This window comes from Nerophis ophidion, linkage group LG08 (genome assembly GCF_033978795.1).
Source record: "Nerophis ophidion isolate RoL-2023_Sa linkage group LG08, RoL_Noph_v1.0, whole genome shotgun sequence".
Classification (NCBI taxonomy): Eukaryota; Metazoa; Chordata; class Actinopteri; order Syngnathiformes; family Syngnathidae; genus Nerophis; species Nerophis ophidion.
This window is the reverse complement of record NC_084618.1, coordinates 30,747,468-30,765,301: the sequence shown is the minus strand read 5'-3', so window position 1 is coordinate 30,765,301 and position 17,834 is coordinate 30,747,468. Positions and strand designations below refer to the sequence as shown.

At 45.8% G+C, this 17,834-nt stretch overlaps 1 protein-coding gene across 2 annotated transcripts in view; it reads left to right on the top strand.

Annotated features, from left to right (window-relative positions):
- Nucleotides 1-17,834, top strand: part of si:dkey-34e4.1 (carboxyl-terminal PDZ ligand of neuronal nitric oxide synthase protein) — a 119,700-nt gene that overhangs the window by 528 nt on the left and 101,338 nt on the right. The window contains exon 2 of one of the 2 annotated variants that reach the window (XM_061908277.1): nucleotides 2,294-2,365. The exons of the other annotated variant lie outside the window; for it this stretch is intronic. Coding sequence (XP_061764261.1) covers nucleotides 2,294-2,365 — 72 coding nt within the window. The remainder of the gene's footprint in view (nucleotides 1-2,293; nucleotides 2,366-17,834) is intronic. 2 annotated transcript variants of the gene reach the window in all.

Here is a 17,834-nt window from a genome sequence, read left to right as displayed (position 1 = left end):
GGCAGGTGCGTCAACTTTAGTACATCACTTATGTTGCACTAATTATAACATTTTCAGTATTGGTCGTGCTTTTTAAAATGTTCAAATATGGCTTTCTGCTGTTCCCATCAATTATTAACCATCATCTAGTACACACTAGATTAGCTTAAAAAACGGACCCATTGTCTCTTTAGGCTCAAGTGACTGATTTTAAACGCTGCTTAAACATTGTAGACCGTGATTTACACGCCTCACACTACCAGTGCTTGAAGTTCCTCTTGCACGTGAACGTTTCATGCTGTTAAACACGAAGCTTTGTACTTCCAGTCATGTGCAGTGAAACTTATATATTTAGAGCTACAAAGACATTTTTGAATATTGCAAATAAAAATAGTCTGTGCCAAGGTCAAGCTGTGGCCATCATAAAGCTTTTAAGGGAACCTTTTATGCAAAACCAACTTTTCTATATTGGTACCTGAAAATGTGAAGTAATAAATTGCAGAGATATTTGTAATACAATCTTGCCTTCCTTCCAACTTCCTCTAAACCAGGGGTGATGTCACGCCAAATTTCTCCCCCTCCTACAAAAACCGTCCCCCCCATTTACTTCCGGGGTCATGATTAATACAGACATTTTGTTAACGCTATATTATAAAAATATAACGCTATATTATAAAAATATAACGCTATATTAGGGCTTCACGGTGGAAGAGGGGTTAGTGCGTCTGCCTCGCAATACGAAGGTCCTGCAGTCCTGGTTTCAAACCCAGGCCCGGGATCTTTCTGTGTGGAGTTTGCATGTTCTCCCCGTGAATGCGTGGGTTCTCTCCGGGTACTCCGGCTTCCTCCCACTTCCAAAGACATGCACCTGGGGATAGGTTGATTGGAATCACTAAATTGGCCCTAGTGTGTGAATGTGAGTGTGAATGTTGTCTGTCTATCTGTGTTGGCCCTGCGATAAGTTGGCGACTTGTCCAGGGTGTACACCGCCTTCCGCCTGATTGTAGCTGAGATAGGCACCTGTGCCCCCCGCGACCCCAAAAGGGAATAAGCGGTAGAAAATGGATGGAAATTGGATATATTATAAAAATACAGACGTTTTGTTAACGCTATATTATAAAAAAATAAAATAAAAAAAAAATAATAATTGACAAACACAAGCTATGGGATGACGTAAGAGGAATCGTGAGGAAACGTGACCCCGGAAGTAAATACAAAAATTGTTATTATTTTTATTTGTATTGTTTTTTATTGTATAGCGTTAAGATAACGTCTGTATTTTTATAATATAGCATTAGATTTTTATAATATAGCGTTAACAAAACGTCTGTAGTAATCATGACCCGGGAAGTAAATGGGGGGGGAAGGTTTTTGTAGGGGGGAAGAAATTTGGTGTGACAGTGCCTAAAATGGGGTCCGGGGCCAAAATTTGGCCCGTGAAAGGGTGGCTTCCCAAATTCAGTTCATATTCATACGGACCTCTTTCAAGTTCACACAATCAGTGATGGCGTGTGCGCAAGGTTAGCTAGTTTAGTGTTTCTAAACCTATTATTGGGGAGCTAGCGCCCCCTAGCAGACCGCCAAAGTATATATATCTGCAGCGGTACTCAGTTGTAATACAATTTTCTACCACTTGTGGCTGTAATGGCAATATCAAACAAACAGAAGAAGTCTGGCGCTAAAGTAAACAAATACGTTTCTTAAGCACTAAAATTACGACTTTATTCTTTTTTGCACTTTAATTGTATTGAGAGTTTAATTAAGGACCATATTCAATATCAATTTAATGTATTTATTTTGGTACAAAATAACTATAAATAAAATGGTCAGTTAATTATGAGTCCCTTCATATGCAGTATATTTGGTTAGTACTTATTTTTTTAATCAGTCCGACCGAAGCCTATGTTCCATTAGCCCATCCATATTCTACCGCTTGTGCCTTTTGGGGTCACAGGGGGAGCTGCAGCCTATCCCAGCTGAATACGGGCGGTAAGCGGCGTAAGCCTATGTTCTTAATAAATAATATTTTGTGACTAAAACATGGTTTCCTATAATTTGACAAGGGTGTACACTGTAAGTGGGTTAAATATGATTCTTGAGTACCATTAAAATGAGGATTAAGATTCAGTGTTGATTTTTGAGTGGGCCCCTGGTCCGAAAGTTCAAGTCACATTTTAACATGAATAATTGTCATCCAGGTGTTCAAAGAGGGTGCACGTTTAAACAAGTCTCACTGCTTTGAACATTTGTTGACTGTGGTTTTCACGTTAAAACCAGCATCATTAAAATACCCATTCGTGTGTGTGTGTGGCAGTATGTGGGGAGCCTGGACGTGCCGCGGCCCAACAGTCGCATGGAGATCGTGGCAGCCATGAGGAGGATAAGGGTAAGAAAAACACAGGCTAAAGTGGCGGCGTGATGGTTCTGTGTGTGAAAGATAACACACTAATTGCACGCACAACAACGAGAGTGTGTTGCTGTCAGATTACGTTTGTGCGCAGGGCAAAGTGATGCATGCTCTTGTTGGAGAGAGTTTGCATGAATGACTTCATCAGATTTTGACATGGGTTCTTTTTAACTTGGTAGTTTAGTTTGAAGTTACACTGAGGATTTCACATCTCCGAAAAGGAGTAAGAAAAAGCAGCACTTTTTTTGTTTCAAATCTTATATTTGCATTTGTCTTAGCAATTGTTTCACTTCCTGTGTTCAACTTGTTGCACGTTACCACATTTCTAAGAAGCATGTTCTAGTGAAAACGTATTCATTTATTAGGAATTCATAAATGAAACATTGTGCAGTAATAAAGTGTGGACTATACGATAATTAGAAGTGTAATAGAATAAATACACAGAAGTTAAAAAATTGAAAAACATTGCATGATAAATCGTGAGTATATGATAAATACAATTAACATAAACATTGTAACAAATACATACATGTATATGTAATACTGTTAATCAGTGTTTCTGGGCAGTGAACGGCCCCTAGAGGTCGACTATTTCATATCTATTGCTCAGCGGTACTCTGTTTTAATACGCTTTTCCACCACTTGTGGCAGTAACGACAATTTCAAACATGCAGAAGAAGTCCGTAGCTGAAGTCATAGAGAAGTTTCTTAGGCGCAAAAAAATATGACTAAAGTGGTGAAGCTGTAAGTTGGTTTAAAGCGTAGCTTAAAGATGTAGATAATGAGTTTCACGATGTAAAGCGCTTTGTCTCTAGAGAAAAGCGCTATGTAAATATAGTCAAACTGTATTTTCATTTGCACTTAAATCTTATTGACAGTTTATTTAAGAAACATATATATATTATATATGTGATGAGGTGGCGACTTGTGTGTACTTGTGTACCCCGCCTTTTGCTCGAATGCAGCTGAGATAGGCTTCAGCACCCCCCGCGACCCCAAAATGGACAAGCGGTAGAAAATGGATGGATATATATGATTTTTAAATGTCTTTATTTTAGAACTCCTCTCTGAGCTGCAACCTTATCGTGGTAGAGGAGTTTGCGTGTCCCAATGATCCTAGGAGCTATGTTGTCCGGGGGCATAAAGCCCCCTGGTAGGGTCTCCCAAGGCAAACAGGTTCTAGGTGAGGGATCAGACAAAGAGCAGCTCGAAGACCTATATGAAGAAGAAACATCATGGACCCAGATTTCCCTCGCCCGGACGCGGGTCACCGGGGCCCCCCTCTGGAGCCAGGCCCGGAGGTGGGGCACGATGGCGAGCGCCTGGTGGCCGGGCCTGTTCCCATGGGGCCCGGCCGGGCACAGCCCGAAGAGGCAACGTGGGTCACCCCTCCAATGGGCTCACCACCCATAGCAGGGGCCATAGAGGTCGGGTGCATTGTGAGCTGGGCGACAGCCGAAGGCAGGGCACTTGGCGGTCCGATCCTCGGCTACAGAAGCTAGCTCTTGGGACGTGGAACGTCACGTCACTGGGGGGGAAAGAGCCTGAGCTAGTGCGCGAAGTCGAGAAATTCCGGCTGGATATAGTCGGACTCACTTCGACGCACAGCAAGGGCTCTGGAACCACTTCTCTCGAGAGGGATTGGACCCTCTTCCACTCTGGCGTTGCCGGCAGTGAGAGGCGACGGGCTGGGGTGGCAATTCTTGTTTCCCCCCGGCTCAAAGCCTGTACGTTGGAGTTCAACCCGGTGGACGAAAGGGTAGCCTCCCTCCGCCTTCGGGTGGGGGGACGGGTCCTGACTGTTGTTTGTGCTTATGCACCAAACAGCAGTTCAGAGTACCCACCCTTTTTGGGTACACTCGAGGGAGTACTGGAAAGTGCTCCCCCGGGTGATTCCCTTGTCCTACTGGGAGACTTCAACGCTCACGTTGGCAATGACAGTGAAACCTGGAGAGGCGTGATTGGGAAGAATGGCCGCCCGGATCTGAACCCGAGTGGTGTTTTGTTATTGGACTTTTGTGCTCGTCACAGTTTGTCCATAACAAACACCATGTTCAAACATAAGGGTGTCCATATGTGCACTTGGCACCAGGACACCCTAGGCCGCAGTTCCATGATCGACTTTGTAGTTGTGTCATCGGATTTGCGGCCTCATGTTATGGACACTCGGGTGAAGAGAGGGGCGGAGCTTTCTACCGATCACCACCTGGTGGTGAGTTGGCTGCGATGGTGGGGGAGGATGCCGGACAGACCTGGGAGGCCCAAACGCATTGTGAGGGTCTGCTGGGAACGTCTGGCAGAGTCTCCTGTCAGACAAAGTTTCAATTCCCACCTCCGGAAGAACTTTGAACATGTCACGAGGGAGGTGCTGGACATTGAGTCTGAGTGGACCATGTTCCGCACCTCTATTGTCGAGGCGGCAGATCGGAGCTGTGGCCGCAAGGTAGTTGGTGCCTGTCGGGGCGGCAATCCTAAAACCCCCTGGTGGACACCAGCGGTGAGGGATGCCGTCAAGCTGAAGAAGGAGTCCTATCGGGTCCTTTTGACTCATAGGACTCCGGAGGCAGTGGACAGGTACCGACAGGCCAAGCGGTGTGCAGCTTCAGCGGTCGCGGAGGCAAAAACTCGGACATGGGAAGAGTTCGGGGAAGCTATGGAAAACGACTTCCGGACGGCTTCGAAGCGATTCTGGACCACCGTCCGCCGCCTCAGGAAGGGGAAGCAGTGCACTATCAACACCGTGTATGGTGCGGATGGTGTTCTGCTGACCTCGACTGCGGATGTTGTGGACAGGTGGAAGGAATACTTCGAAGACCTCCTCAATCCCACCAACACGTCTTCCTATGAGGAAGCAGTGCCTGGGGAATCTGTGGTGGACTCTCCTATTTCTGGGGCTGAGGTCGCTGAGGTAGTTAAAAAGCTCCTCGGTGGCAAGGCCCCAGGGGTGGACGAGACCCGCCCGGAGTTCCTTAAGGCTCTGGATGCTGTGGGGCTGTCTTGGTTGACAAGACTTTGCAGCATCGCGTGGACATCAGGGGCGGTACCTCTGGGTTGGCAGACCGGGGTGGTGGTTCCTCTCTTCAAAAAGGGGGACCGGAGGGTGTGTTCCAACTATCGTGGGATCACACTCCTCAGCCTTCCCGGTAAGGTTTATTCAGGTGTACTGGAGAGGAGGCTACGTCGGATAGTCGAACCTCGGATTCAGGAGGAACAGTGTGGTTTTCGTCCTGGTCGTGGAACTGTGGACCAGCTCTATACTCTCGGCAGGGTTCTTGAGGGTGCATGGGAGTTTGCCCAACCAGTCTACATGTGCTTTGTGGACTTGGAGAAGGCATTCGACCGTGTCCCTCGGGAAGTCCTGTGGGGAGTGCTCAGAGAGTATGGGGTATCGGACTGTCTTATTGTGGCGGTCCGTTCCCTGTACGATCAGTGCCAGAGCTTGGTCCGCATTGCCGGCAGTAAGTCGAACACATTTCCAGTGAGGGTTGGACTCCGCCAAGGCTGTCCTTTGTCACCGATTCTGTTCATAACTTTTATGGACAGAATTTCTAGGCGCAGTCAAGGCGTTGAGGGGTTCCGGTTTGGTAACCGCAGGATTAGGTCTCTGCTTTTTGCAGATGATGTGGTCCTGATGGCTTCATCTGACCGGGGTCTTCAGCTCTCGCTGGATCGGTTCGCAGCCGAGTGTGAAGCGACCGGAATGAGAATCAGCACCTCCAAGTCCGAGTCCATGGTTCTCGCCCGGAAAAGGGTGGAGTGCCATCTCCGGGTTGGGGAGGAGACCCTGCCCCAAGTGGAGGAGTTCAAGTACCTAGGAGTCTTGTTCACGAGTGAGGGAAGAGTGGATCGTGAGATCAACAGGCGGATCGGTGCGGCGTCTTCAGTAATGCGGACGTTGTACCGGTCCGTTGTGGTGAAGAAGGAGCTGAGCCGGAAGGCAAAGCTCTCAATTTACCGGTCGATCTACGTTCCCATCCTCACCTATGGTCATGAGCTTTGGGTCATGACCGAAAGGATAAGATCACGGGTACAAGCGGCCGAAATGAGTTTCCTCCGCCGTGTGGCGGGGCTCTCCCTTAGAGATAGGGTGAGAAGCTCTGCCATCCGGGAGGAACTCAAAGTAAAGCCGCTGCTCCTTCACATCGAGAGGAGCCAGATGAGGTGGTTCGGGCATCTGGTCAGGATGCCACCCGAACGCCTCCCTAGGGAGGTGTTTAGGGCACGTCCAACCGGTAGGAGGCCACGGGGAAGACCCAGGACACGTTGGGAAGACTATGTCTCCCGGCTGGCCTGGGAACGCCTCGGGATCCCCCGGGAAGAGCTAGACGAAGTGGCTGGGGAGAGGGAAGTCTGGGTAACCCTGCTTAGGCTGTTGCCCCCGCGACCCGACCTCGGATAAGCGGAAGATGATGGATGGATGGATGGATTTATTTTAGAACTGCGTATGTTTATGTCCATTTATTTTTCATCAGTTTTTATGAGTACCTTTTTTTTTTTTGCAGTATATTTCACTAGTACTTATTTTTGCAATCAGCCTGACCTAAGCCTAAAAAAAAAAGTTTTTGATTAACACATGCTTTCATATCATTTGACAAAGTTGTAAACACAAGTAGTTTAGATGTCATTATTCAATACCATTGAAATCAACAGTAAGATGACTAATTCAGTGTCAGTATTTGAGTGGGCCTCGGAACCCTCTGTAGTGGAAAAGTAGGGCCCCCAAGTCAAAAAGGTTAAGAAATCTGCTGGAGATAACAGATAATACTTTCTAAAAAAAATGAGACTATGGACTTTTGACATGGTCATGGTATTATGGCCCGCCACGATGCATTGTGGTCGTCTACCATAAAACATTTGTAGTTTTATAAGCGGTAGTATGATAATATTGGTTTGTACAGGAGGCTCTTCCCCCTGATGTCATTTTTAGGACTCGTCCTACTCACCCCGACCCACGCTGTCCTGGCATCCCCCCTAGAGATGTTGCGTACAGAGGCGAACGGTTCGGGGCGTAATCTAAGTGGGCCCCGTGGGGCTCCGACACGACAAGGCTCTTAAGCGCAGTTGAGTGAGCGCGCTCAGACCAAATGTGCGATTTCATTCTCAGCCCACACAGCAAAAAAAGCCAAAATGTGCATTTATCCTCTGAAATATGCATGAAGTTTTTTTCTCTGCCCAACTTCTTTCTTGGGATTCATTTTGTCAGTTTGCAGGTGATAAGTGGTGAGTTGAAGTTTGGTCAGAGGGACCCTTTTGGCAGGAACATGTATTTGAAATACATTTGTCTGCAAATATTTTTTTGTAGCACAGAGCAAGTAAACACAATCAGAAGGACTCAAAGAGGCCTAGAATCTTATTTTAAAGGAATTAGACATTGATCAATTTGGAACCTTATTTACTCAAGGTTTGCGTGTAGTAAAACACGTGTTAGCACATGCAAAGCTGAGCTACTGAACAGGTTGAAAGTGGATTGTGTCTTTAAAGTGAGCAGAATAAGGCGTGTCTGCCTGTCTTAGCTCAAAGTAAAGCCGCTGTTCCTCCACATCGAGTGGAGCCAGATGGGGTGGCTCGGGCATCTGGTCAGGATGCCACCCGAACGCCTCCCTAAGGAGGTGTTTAGGGCACGTCCAACCAGTAGGAGGCTACGGGGAAGACCCAGGACACGTTGGGAAGACTAAGTCTCCCGGCTGTCTTCGGAACGCCCCGGGATCCCCCGGGAAGAGCTTGACGAAGTATATGAGGAGAGGGAAGTCTGGGCTTCTCTGCTTAGGCTGCTGCCCCCGCGACCCGACCTCGGATAAGCGGAAGAAGATGGATGTATGGATGGATGCCTGTCTGTCTTCATTGATATGCAAAATATATGCGGATGAACGGCCACACTACTGAGAGGAGAAAATGCAAATATATTATTTAGCACACAGAATGTGATTTATCAACACCAACACACCGTTTCGCTACCACTATGTAATTAGTATGTTTGAAAAAGGACGTGCAAACTGACTCGGTTACGCACACAGCTGTGAGAGAGGAGTGCTTGCTCTGCAAAGACACACGACAGACAGTGAATCCTCCGTCCGATATGTACGTTTCAACATATTTGGATCATCAGAAATAACAAATGTTAGTCTATTCAGCAACATCGTTATATATTTTTTTTAAGCTGCTAAGTGACTGAAGAAGCTGATTAAAACAAACTGAATTACTGCGTTTTGTTGTCATTTAATATTTTTTTTGAATGACATGTTTTTTTCCACTTAAAATATATATTACTTACATATAGCCTATATAATAAGTATGTATTTTTGATATCTTGATCACATAAGTGCAGCTTCCCTCCAATGCACCTTTGGCGGCACAAAAAACCCCAAATAAAAGTGGTTTTAATGTAGATGCACGGCACAATTGCTTTTAAAATGCCCGTAAAAAGTGGTACATGTCTCTTACCATTTTAAAAACATATCAAAAAGCCACAGGTAGGGGCATGATAACGCAAATGTGCCGTAAATGAGTGTCTCCATGGTGACGCACTGTATAGTCTACCCAAAATCCTCATTCAAATAAGACGGTCTGCACCATTTTTCACTTGCACACGCAGTCTTAGTAGATCACTTGGCCACTAATAGTACACGGTATTTTATAGATTGCTCATGCTGTCTAGCGGGAGATATGTAGAGCTTTGCAAATCTGGCCCAAAATCAATTAATCTGATTAGAAAAAAGCTTTGATTTTTTATGTAGCTTTGATTAATCGTTTGATGACCATAACAAATATAAAATGTTCAAAATTGGGACGGTATAAAATAAGGTAATACAAAATAAAAGGTAAACTAATGTCAAAGTTAAATGGCAGGTACATTACAAGTAAAACACACTAAATAGAAGATAAAAAAGGTAAAAGACAGTAAATGGAAGGTAAAAGAAGGTTTCAAAAAATGAATACATTAAATAAAAGGTAAATAGAACATAAAGGAAGGTGAAATACAAGATCATTAAATTCATGACAACCAGAACAATCTTAAAATACACATTGAGACTATAAAATGTGTCTTATCTGATTTACTTGATTAATCAACCAAACTATTCAATAGATTACTAGATATACATTATGGTGTAAAAAGTTTGACTTACTGTTTTAAGAAGTTTATCCAGTGACGCCTTGTTAAAGGTCCCATTTGGTACGGTTTTTATATGTGTCTAACAATAGTGTTTCGCAAGCGTGTTTTAGGGTTTTGTTAAATGACGCCTCAGTGAGTGTGTAGCACACTCACTGGCTGTATGGACACTTTTCTGATATTGTGTTGGTGTTTCATAATTGTGCCAACTGCTGGATTAAAAAAAAGTCACAACATTTGATCTGCAAATAAAAGGAATAGTTCCCCCCCCCTAAACAAATAGCTGTTCAGACAGGAATATGTAACGTGTGACACTTTACATTTGTTGGCGCCCTGAGATTAAAAGAAAACAAAAAATAGATGAAGTGTACAAAGATGATGTGAGTAATGCATACAACTCATTTATGAAAATATTGGTTCATCTGTATAACAAGAACTGTAAAAAAAAAAAATCCAAATTGGAGGCAAAGGCTGGAAAAAAATGAATGAACAAACCTTGGATGACAAAAGGATAAAAAAATGCCTGTAAAAAAACAATTTGTATAGAACATTTTTAAAATCGAGGACAAAAGACTCAGAAGGGACTAAAGGGAGGTATAAAAATTCAAGTTGATAATAAAATTGGGGACACTATAATATAAACAGTATTTTTCTTGATCAAGTAAACAAGATTTAAATATTACAAACTCTGTCCAAATAAGATGATTATGTAAACATGAATATGACATTTATAAAGATCCATTTGTAATGTATCACTCATGAAAGGGATATTTCCAGACCATATGAACATTGCTAAAGTAATACCACTTTACAAAGGTGGAAACAAACACGAGTGCTTGAATTACAGACAAATGTCAGAATTTTTTGAACGAAATAAATAAATGATCTGAACTGAACCCCACTCTTTAATTTGTGTTTTTCTCGGTTTCGTTTACAACAAATTGCTGTGACTAGTGAGCCGAAAGAAGCGCTTCCCGATAAACAGTTTGGCGCTTTTTTGATTGATTGATTGATTGATTGATACTTTTATTAGTAGATTGCACAGTTCAGTACATATTCCGTACAATTGACCACTAAATGGTAGCACCCGAATAAGTTTTTCAACTTGTTTATCAATTCATGGTAAACAGTAAAATAGCACATCATGTATCAGCCATGTATTGGTTTACTTGAACTTTTCACTGTAACTCTTGTCTGACGTATTAGGCGGCAAATACCACTTGCAACATGAGCGTGTCTATATTAGCTACATGCTAACATTAGATTTGACCATGGTCATGCTTAGCATATTCTGTATTATGCTTCTGTATATTTGTATATAGTATAATATTTAAACAACACATTCAGAACATACATTCTCAGGACTGGATTGTGCACCTTACCTCCTTTTGCGCTATTTTTCTTTTCTTTCATTCCTATGTTTTGCATATTTATAGACTGTCTCATTGATACTGGAGCTGTTTTTAATCTCATTGTACCTGTGTATGGTGACAATAAAAGGCATTCTATTCTATTCTATATTCACTGAAGTATAACTAAATGATCTATCTTACAGCTCCCACATCTGTCACTGACTGACGGATAGTTGGTAGAGCTGCATTGTTAAGCTGTGTAGCGAAGCTTGCTTAAAAAATATAAAATAATATATATATATATATATATATATATGTTTATATATATATATATATATATATATATATATATATATATATATATATATATATATATATATGTATTTGTTTTTACAGAAAGGTGACTGTGCAGGGTGGTCTCATTAAGCAAGCCAGAGGCAATAACATGTCAACCAGGAAGGAAGATTTACATGAATTATGCAAATGTTTGAGAAGAGCAAACAAATGAGGATGTGGTTGATTATTTTCACATTTCATATTTCACATAGGGCTGGGATATATATTAATATACTCGATATATCGCGGGATTGTCTCTGTGCGATATAGAAAATGACTACATCGTGATATTCAAGTATACATTCCAGTGTTTCCCCAGAAAACTTGTTAGTTAAAGTGGTGTCTCTCCGGCGGACAGACCGGGCAAGGGTGGGTGTAAGGATCGGTGTAACTCGGCCTGTCGCCATCACGTCTCCACCTTGTCGCTGCCACCACATCCTGAGGGGCAATAGACTACAGACTGCGGTGAAGTAGGCCTGTTTTGTCTGCAACTTTTGGTTGTGTTTTCCGCTCCATTTGCTGAATGGTGATATACGATATATATCTCAATTTTTTTTCCATAAAGTAAAATCAACAGTCCTAGTTACCTGAGATGCTAAGTACGTCATTATTATGACTTAGTAATTTACTAAGTCAAAATAATGACAAAATAATGACTTACAAAGTCAAAGTTATGACTTACTGTAAGTACCGTATTTTTCGGACTATAAGTTTTTTTCATAGTTTGGCCGAGGGTGCGACATACTCTGGAGCGACTTATGTGTGAAATTATTAACACATTACCTTAAAGTATCAAACAATATTATTTATCTCATTCGCGGAAGAGACAAAGAAAATGTCAGCAATCGTCACACACACGTCAGCAATCGTCACATACACGTCAACCAATAAGAATTTGGCGGGGGAGGGTCCTGGCAGAAGTCATGGAATGCTAACTGCTAGATGCTATTAAAATGGATCATTTCATCGTTGGCGGTAACTTATAAAAACTGAGACGGGCTGAACAAAAATGGCACCGAAAAGGAAATCATGTACTGCAGATTACAAGCTGGACGTAGTGAAATATGCAGCAGAAAACGACAAGAGGAAGCGGCGCATACCTTTGGAGTTGGCAGAGTTGTTTAGAAGCGACATCGACGAAGAAGATTTCATTGGATTTATCGATTAGGAGTGACAGATTGTTTTGTAAATGTACAGCATGTTCTATATGTTATAGTTATTTGAATGACTCTTACCATAATATGTTACGTTAACATACCAGGCACCTTCTCAGTTGGTTATTTATGCGTCATATAACGTACACTTATTCAGCCTGTTGTTCACTATTCTTTATTTTAAATTGCCTTTCAAATGTCTATTCTTGGTGTTGGATTTTATCAAATAAATTTCCCCCAAAAATGCGACTTTAAACTCCAGTGCGACGTATTTATGTTTTTTTTCCTTCTTTATTATGCATTTTCAGCCGGTGTGACGTATACTCCGGAGCGACTTATAATCGGAAAAATACGGTAAGCGTTTGCAATAAGCGTTTAAAAGAGTTAAAAGTGGGGCCACATGCTGACATTTGCTCAACTCATCATGCTTAATTTATTACAGCATTTGGGAACCCTGTAGTTGATTTTTATTATGTAAATGTTATATTTTTATCAAAATGTGGTAGCAGGGACCCTGCCATTCAAAACTAGGCTGCTACATTACATTGCTACGTAACTATAGATGAAAAAATAGTACAATAGCAATAGGAGAAACTATTCATCCCTGAACACCATGGAGTTCATGTAGGCTTTATGATGCAGTTACATTATTATGTTAACTATCAGAGACAGAAAGTCTTCATTTAACATGATGTCCTTTTTTGCTGCTTCAACACAGAAAAAGGTTAAGTGAAATAACTTAGTTTTTAATTGGCAGACGCAGAGCTAAGCGGAACAGCTTGTTAAGACTTTTGTCTTGTTTTTTTAAAGGCCTACTGAAATGAGATTTTCTTATTCAAACGGGGATAGTCGGTCCATTCTATGTGTCATACTTGATCATTTCGCGATATTGCCATATTTTTGCTGAAAGGATTTAGTAGAGAACATCGATGGTAAAGTTCGCAACTTTTGGTCGCTAATAAAAAAGCCTTGCTTGTACCGGAAGTAGCAGACAATGTGCGCATGACGTCACTGGTTGCAGAGCTCCTCACATCCTCACATTGTTTATAATCATAGCCACCAGCAGCTAGAGCGATTCGGACCGAGTAAGCGACAATTTCCCCATTAATTTGAGCAAGGATTAAAGATTTGTGGATGAGGATTGTGAGAGTAAAGGACTATAAATAATTTTAAAAAAGGTGAGGGCAGTGGGAGTGATTCAGATGTTATTAGACACATTTACTAGGATGATTCTGGAAAATCCCTGTGGAGGTTTCCTGCGTCTCGCCCGGCTTCTTCTGACCACAGTATCACACAGCTCAGGATACAGGTTTGACACAGTATTTAATATATCTTTTACTTTACACAATTGTCCGTCTGTTCAGCTTCTCAGGTTTGACACAGTCTTTAGTACATATTTTACTTTACACAATTGTCCGTCTGTCCAGCTTTTCAGCTGTCCCTTGTTCGTCTCCGTGCGTATGTCCTGCGTATGTCCTGCGTCCTCCTGCGTCCTCATGCCTCTCTCCATTTCATGGTCTCCAGCGCTGCTAATAAAGGGAACAGGTGATTAGATCACTCGTTCCAGCTGAGGTATCCACTCACCTGTTGGCTGCTTCATGGCCGGCCCCTGCACACACCCCGCCCGCAGGGGACGCGCGGAACACGCCCCTCTCCACATGCCTCCACCGCCAGACACAGGCCGGGCACCCGTCCGGCCGCGCCCACTCCCCCTCACCCCCTGCCCCCCAATAGCGGAGCGAGAGAGGAAGTCGGCCACGGCCATCTGAGCTCCCGGCCTGTGGACCACCTGGAAGTTGTAGGGCTGCAATGCGAGATACAACCGGGTGATCCGCGCATTGGCGTCTTTCATACGGTGGAGCCACTGGAGAGGTTTGTGATCCGAGCAGAGACTGAAGGCCCGCCCCAGCAGGTAGTAGCGGAGGGCCCGACCGCCCATCGGATGGCGAGGCACTCCCTCTCCACCGTACTGTACCTCGCCTCCCGGTCCGACAACTTCCGGCTGATGAAAAGTATGGGGCGATCGACGCCCTCCACCCGCTGGGTCAAAACCACCCCCAGTCCCCGGCCCGACGCGTCCGCCTGCAGACAGAAAGGGATGTTAAAATATGGCATGTGCAGTACCGGCTCCTCACAGAGTGCTTTCTTTACCTCCTCAAACACCTGCTGGCACCGCTCCGTCCACTGAACCAGGTCTGGAGCACCTTTTCGGGTGAGGTCTGTCAGTGGGCTGGTCAGGTCCGTAAACCGGGGAATAAATCGACGGTAATAGCCCGCCAGACCCAAAAACTGCCTCACCTCTTTTTTAGTCTTGGGGGGTGGACAGGCCGCAATAGCCGCCGTCTTGTCAACCTGCGGCTGCAGCCCCCCGCCCCCAAGTGGTACCCCAGATACTGTACCTCCCTCCGGCCAACCGCGCACTTCGCCGGGTTGGCAGTGAGCCCCGCCCGCCTCAAGGACTCGAGCACCGCTCCCACCCGCCGCAGGTGATCTTCCCAGCTGCTACTCTGGATGATAACATCATCCAGGTAGGCAGCCGCGTATGCAGCGTGGGGTCGCAGCACCCGGTCCATGAGGCGCTGGAACGTGGCAGGCGCACCGAACAACCTGAACGGGAGCGTCACAAACTGGTATAAACCTTCCGGAGTGGAGAAGGCCGATTTTTCCCGGGACTCTGGTGATAAGGGAATCTGCCAGTAGCCCTTGGTTAAATCCAGTGTCGTGAAAAAACGAGCAGTGCCCAGCCGATCCATAAGCTCGTCGACCCGAGGCATTGGGTACACGTCAAAACGTGACACCTCATTCACCTTGCGGTAATCCGCACAGACCCATCCTTCTTCCCTACAAGAACGATAGGGATGCACCACGAACTGTGGGATTCTTCTATTTCTCCTAATTCCAGCATGGTTTTTAATTCGTCCCAAACTATTTTGCGTTTATGCTCGGGAAGCCTGTATGGCCGAGACCGCACCGTAATCCCCGGGCTGGTCTCAACATGATGTCGGATGAGATCCGTGCGCCCGGCCCGCGAGGAGAACACATCTGCGTAGCGCCGCTATAACTCAGCCACCTCCGCTCTTTGAGCCAATGTGAGCTGGTCATCACAGGGAAGAGGAGAAGTAGAGGCAGAGTGCGGGATCTCTGTCCCCAACTCCTCCTCCTCTCTCACTACCGTCACCATGGAGACATGCTCGGCCTCCCTCCATGCTTTCAGTAGGTTTACATGGTAAATTTGTAAGTCTCCCCCTCGGTCCGAGCACCGAACCTCGTAATCCACATCATTTACCTGCCGTGTGACCTCAAAGGGTCCTTGCCACTTTGCTAGCAATTTTGAGCTGGAAGTTTGGAATAGTGCAAGTATTTTTTCTCCCGGTGAAAATGTTCTCAGCTGGGTTCCCTTGTTGTACGTACGCTGTTGCCGTTGCTGGGCGCGGAGCAAATTTTCGCGTGACAAGTGCCCCACCTGGTGGAGTTTTGCTCGCGGGTCCATAACGTATTGTATTTCGTTTTTACTGCGGCTTGAACCTTCCCCCCAGCTTTCTTTAATTAGATCCAATACGCTGCGCGGCTTCCTGCCGTATGACAACTCGAACGGTGCAAAACCGGTAGAGGTCTGGGGTGCATCCCGCATCGCAAACATTAGGGGATCCAGCCATTTATCCCAATTAGGTTTGTCCTCGTGCGTGAATTTACGGATTATGGTTTTTAGCGTTTTATTAAACCGTTCCACCAGCCCGTCAGTTTGTGGGTGGTATACACTGGTGCGGATTGCTTTAATCCCCAATAACCCGTACAGTTCCTTTATCGTGCGTGACATAAAGGACGTGCCTTGGTCCGTCAAAATCTCTTTCGGGATTCCGACGCGGGAAATGACCGTGAAGAGTGCTTGCGCCACACTCTTGGCAGAGATGGAGCGCAGCGGCTCTGCTTCTTGATACCGCGTTGCGTAGTCCACCAGAACTAACACAAAGGGATATCCCGGTGTGCTTGGGTTAAATGGTCCGATGAGGTCCATCCCAATTCTTTCGAATGGGACCTCCATGAGTGGTAATGGGCGCAAAGGGGCCTTCGGGACGGCTGCCGGGTTTACCAGCTGGCGATCCGGAGAGGCAGCACACCAGCGGCGTATGTCTGCCCGGATGCCTGGCCAATAGAAACGGACCATGACCCGATTGAGTGTTTTCTCGTACCCCAAGTGGCCAGCGAAGGGATTGCAGTGCCCCGCCTGGAAAACCATTTCCCGGCGGGGTTTTGGCACCAACAACTGGGTGGACTCCTCACCTGTTTGTGTCACGGCTCACTCTATATAACCTAGCCCTAATATTCACAAAGTGGGGGAATACCTGCGTTTTCCCCGGGCGCACCAGCTGACCGTCTATGCAAACCACCTGGTCCCAGGCCGCGCGCAAAGTTTCATCGCGGGACTGCTCAAGGGGAAAATCCTCCGTGGACTGCCAGCGGAGGGCCGGTGGGGCCTCCCGCGAAGCCCCTGCCGGTTCCCGCCTGTCAGTGCCGGATGAATCCGCGTCGCCAGCGAGTACTGCCGGATATTCCCCTGTCCTACAGTCCGTGAACGCATCCCCACACATTGTGTCACTAACTGGTTAAACCCCGGCCAATTTGTTCCTAAAATTATGGGATACGTAAGGTGCGCGCTTGAGGCAACCTTAACCTTATGCTTTTGACCCTCATACCAAATTTCCACTGGCACAATCGGATACTCGTGCACATCCCCATGAATACACCTGATTTTTCCCCGTGTCGCCTGCCTCAACACCCTGGGTCGAACCAGGTTTTGGTGAATCATGGACTGTTTACAGCCCGAATCCACCATCGCCCGGTATGTACTCCCTTGTATTCTTACAGGGACACAGTACGTCTCTCCTAAATCGGGGGCGGGTGCTGGGGCCCCGACAACCTGCATCACCTGCCCCACCTCCATCAAGGAGCACTCTCGGCGCATGTTACCCGGTTGACCGCAACCCCAGCACACCGGCCCGGGTGTCTGAGGCGCACTCTGTGAGGGAAGCCCTTTCTGGACAGCGCTGTTATCCTGAAACGGACAAGGAGTCAGACAATTATTTCCCCTTTCCCCCCTTTGTGGGATGTGTATGTGTGTGTGACTGGGTGCGTGTGTGTGCTTGTGTTGATTGTTCAAGGAGGGGACCTGATCCTTGCTTCCCGGTCCTCCGGTCAGGTGAGGGCGCCACTCCAGTGCCAGTCGGGATGGTGGTGGGAATCGTCGGCGTGGAGCTGGGATGGGCCTTTCCGCTGCCTTTGGTGTGTTGTCCCTGTGGACCGCTAGGTGGTCCTCAGCCAGTGCCACTGCTGTTTTAACCTCCGTTGGACGGTGGTATCTCACCCATGCTGCGGTCCTAGGCGGGAGGGCGTCGACAAACTCCTCCAGGAGTATTCTTTCCACCACTTGAGGATCTTGCCCATTCGGTTGAAGCCATCTGTTCGCCGCGTCCCTCATTTGCTGCGCCAGGACGAATGGG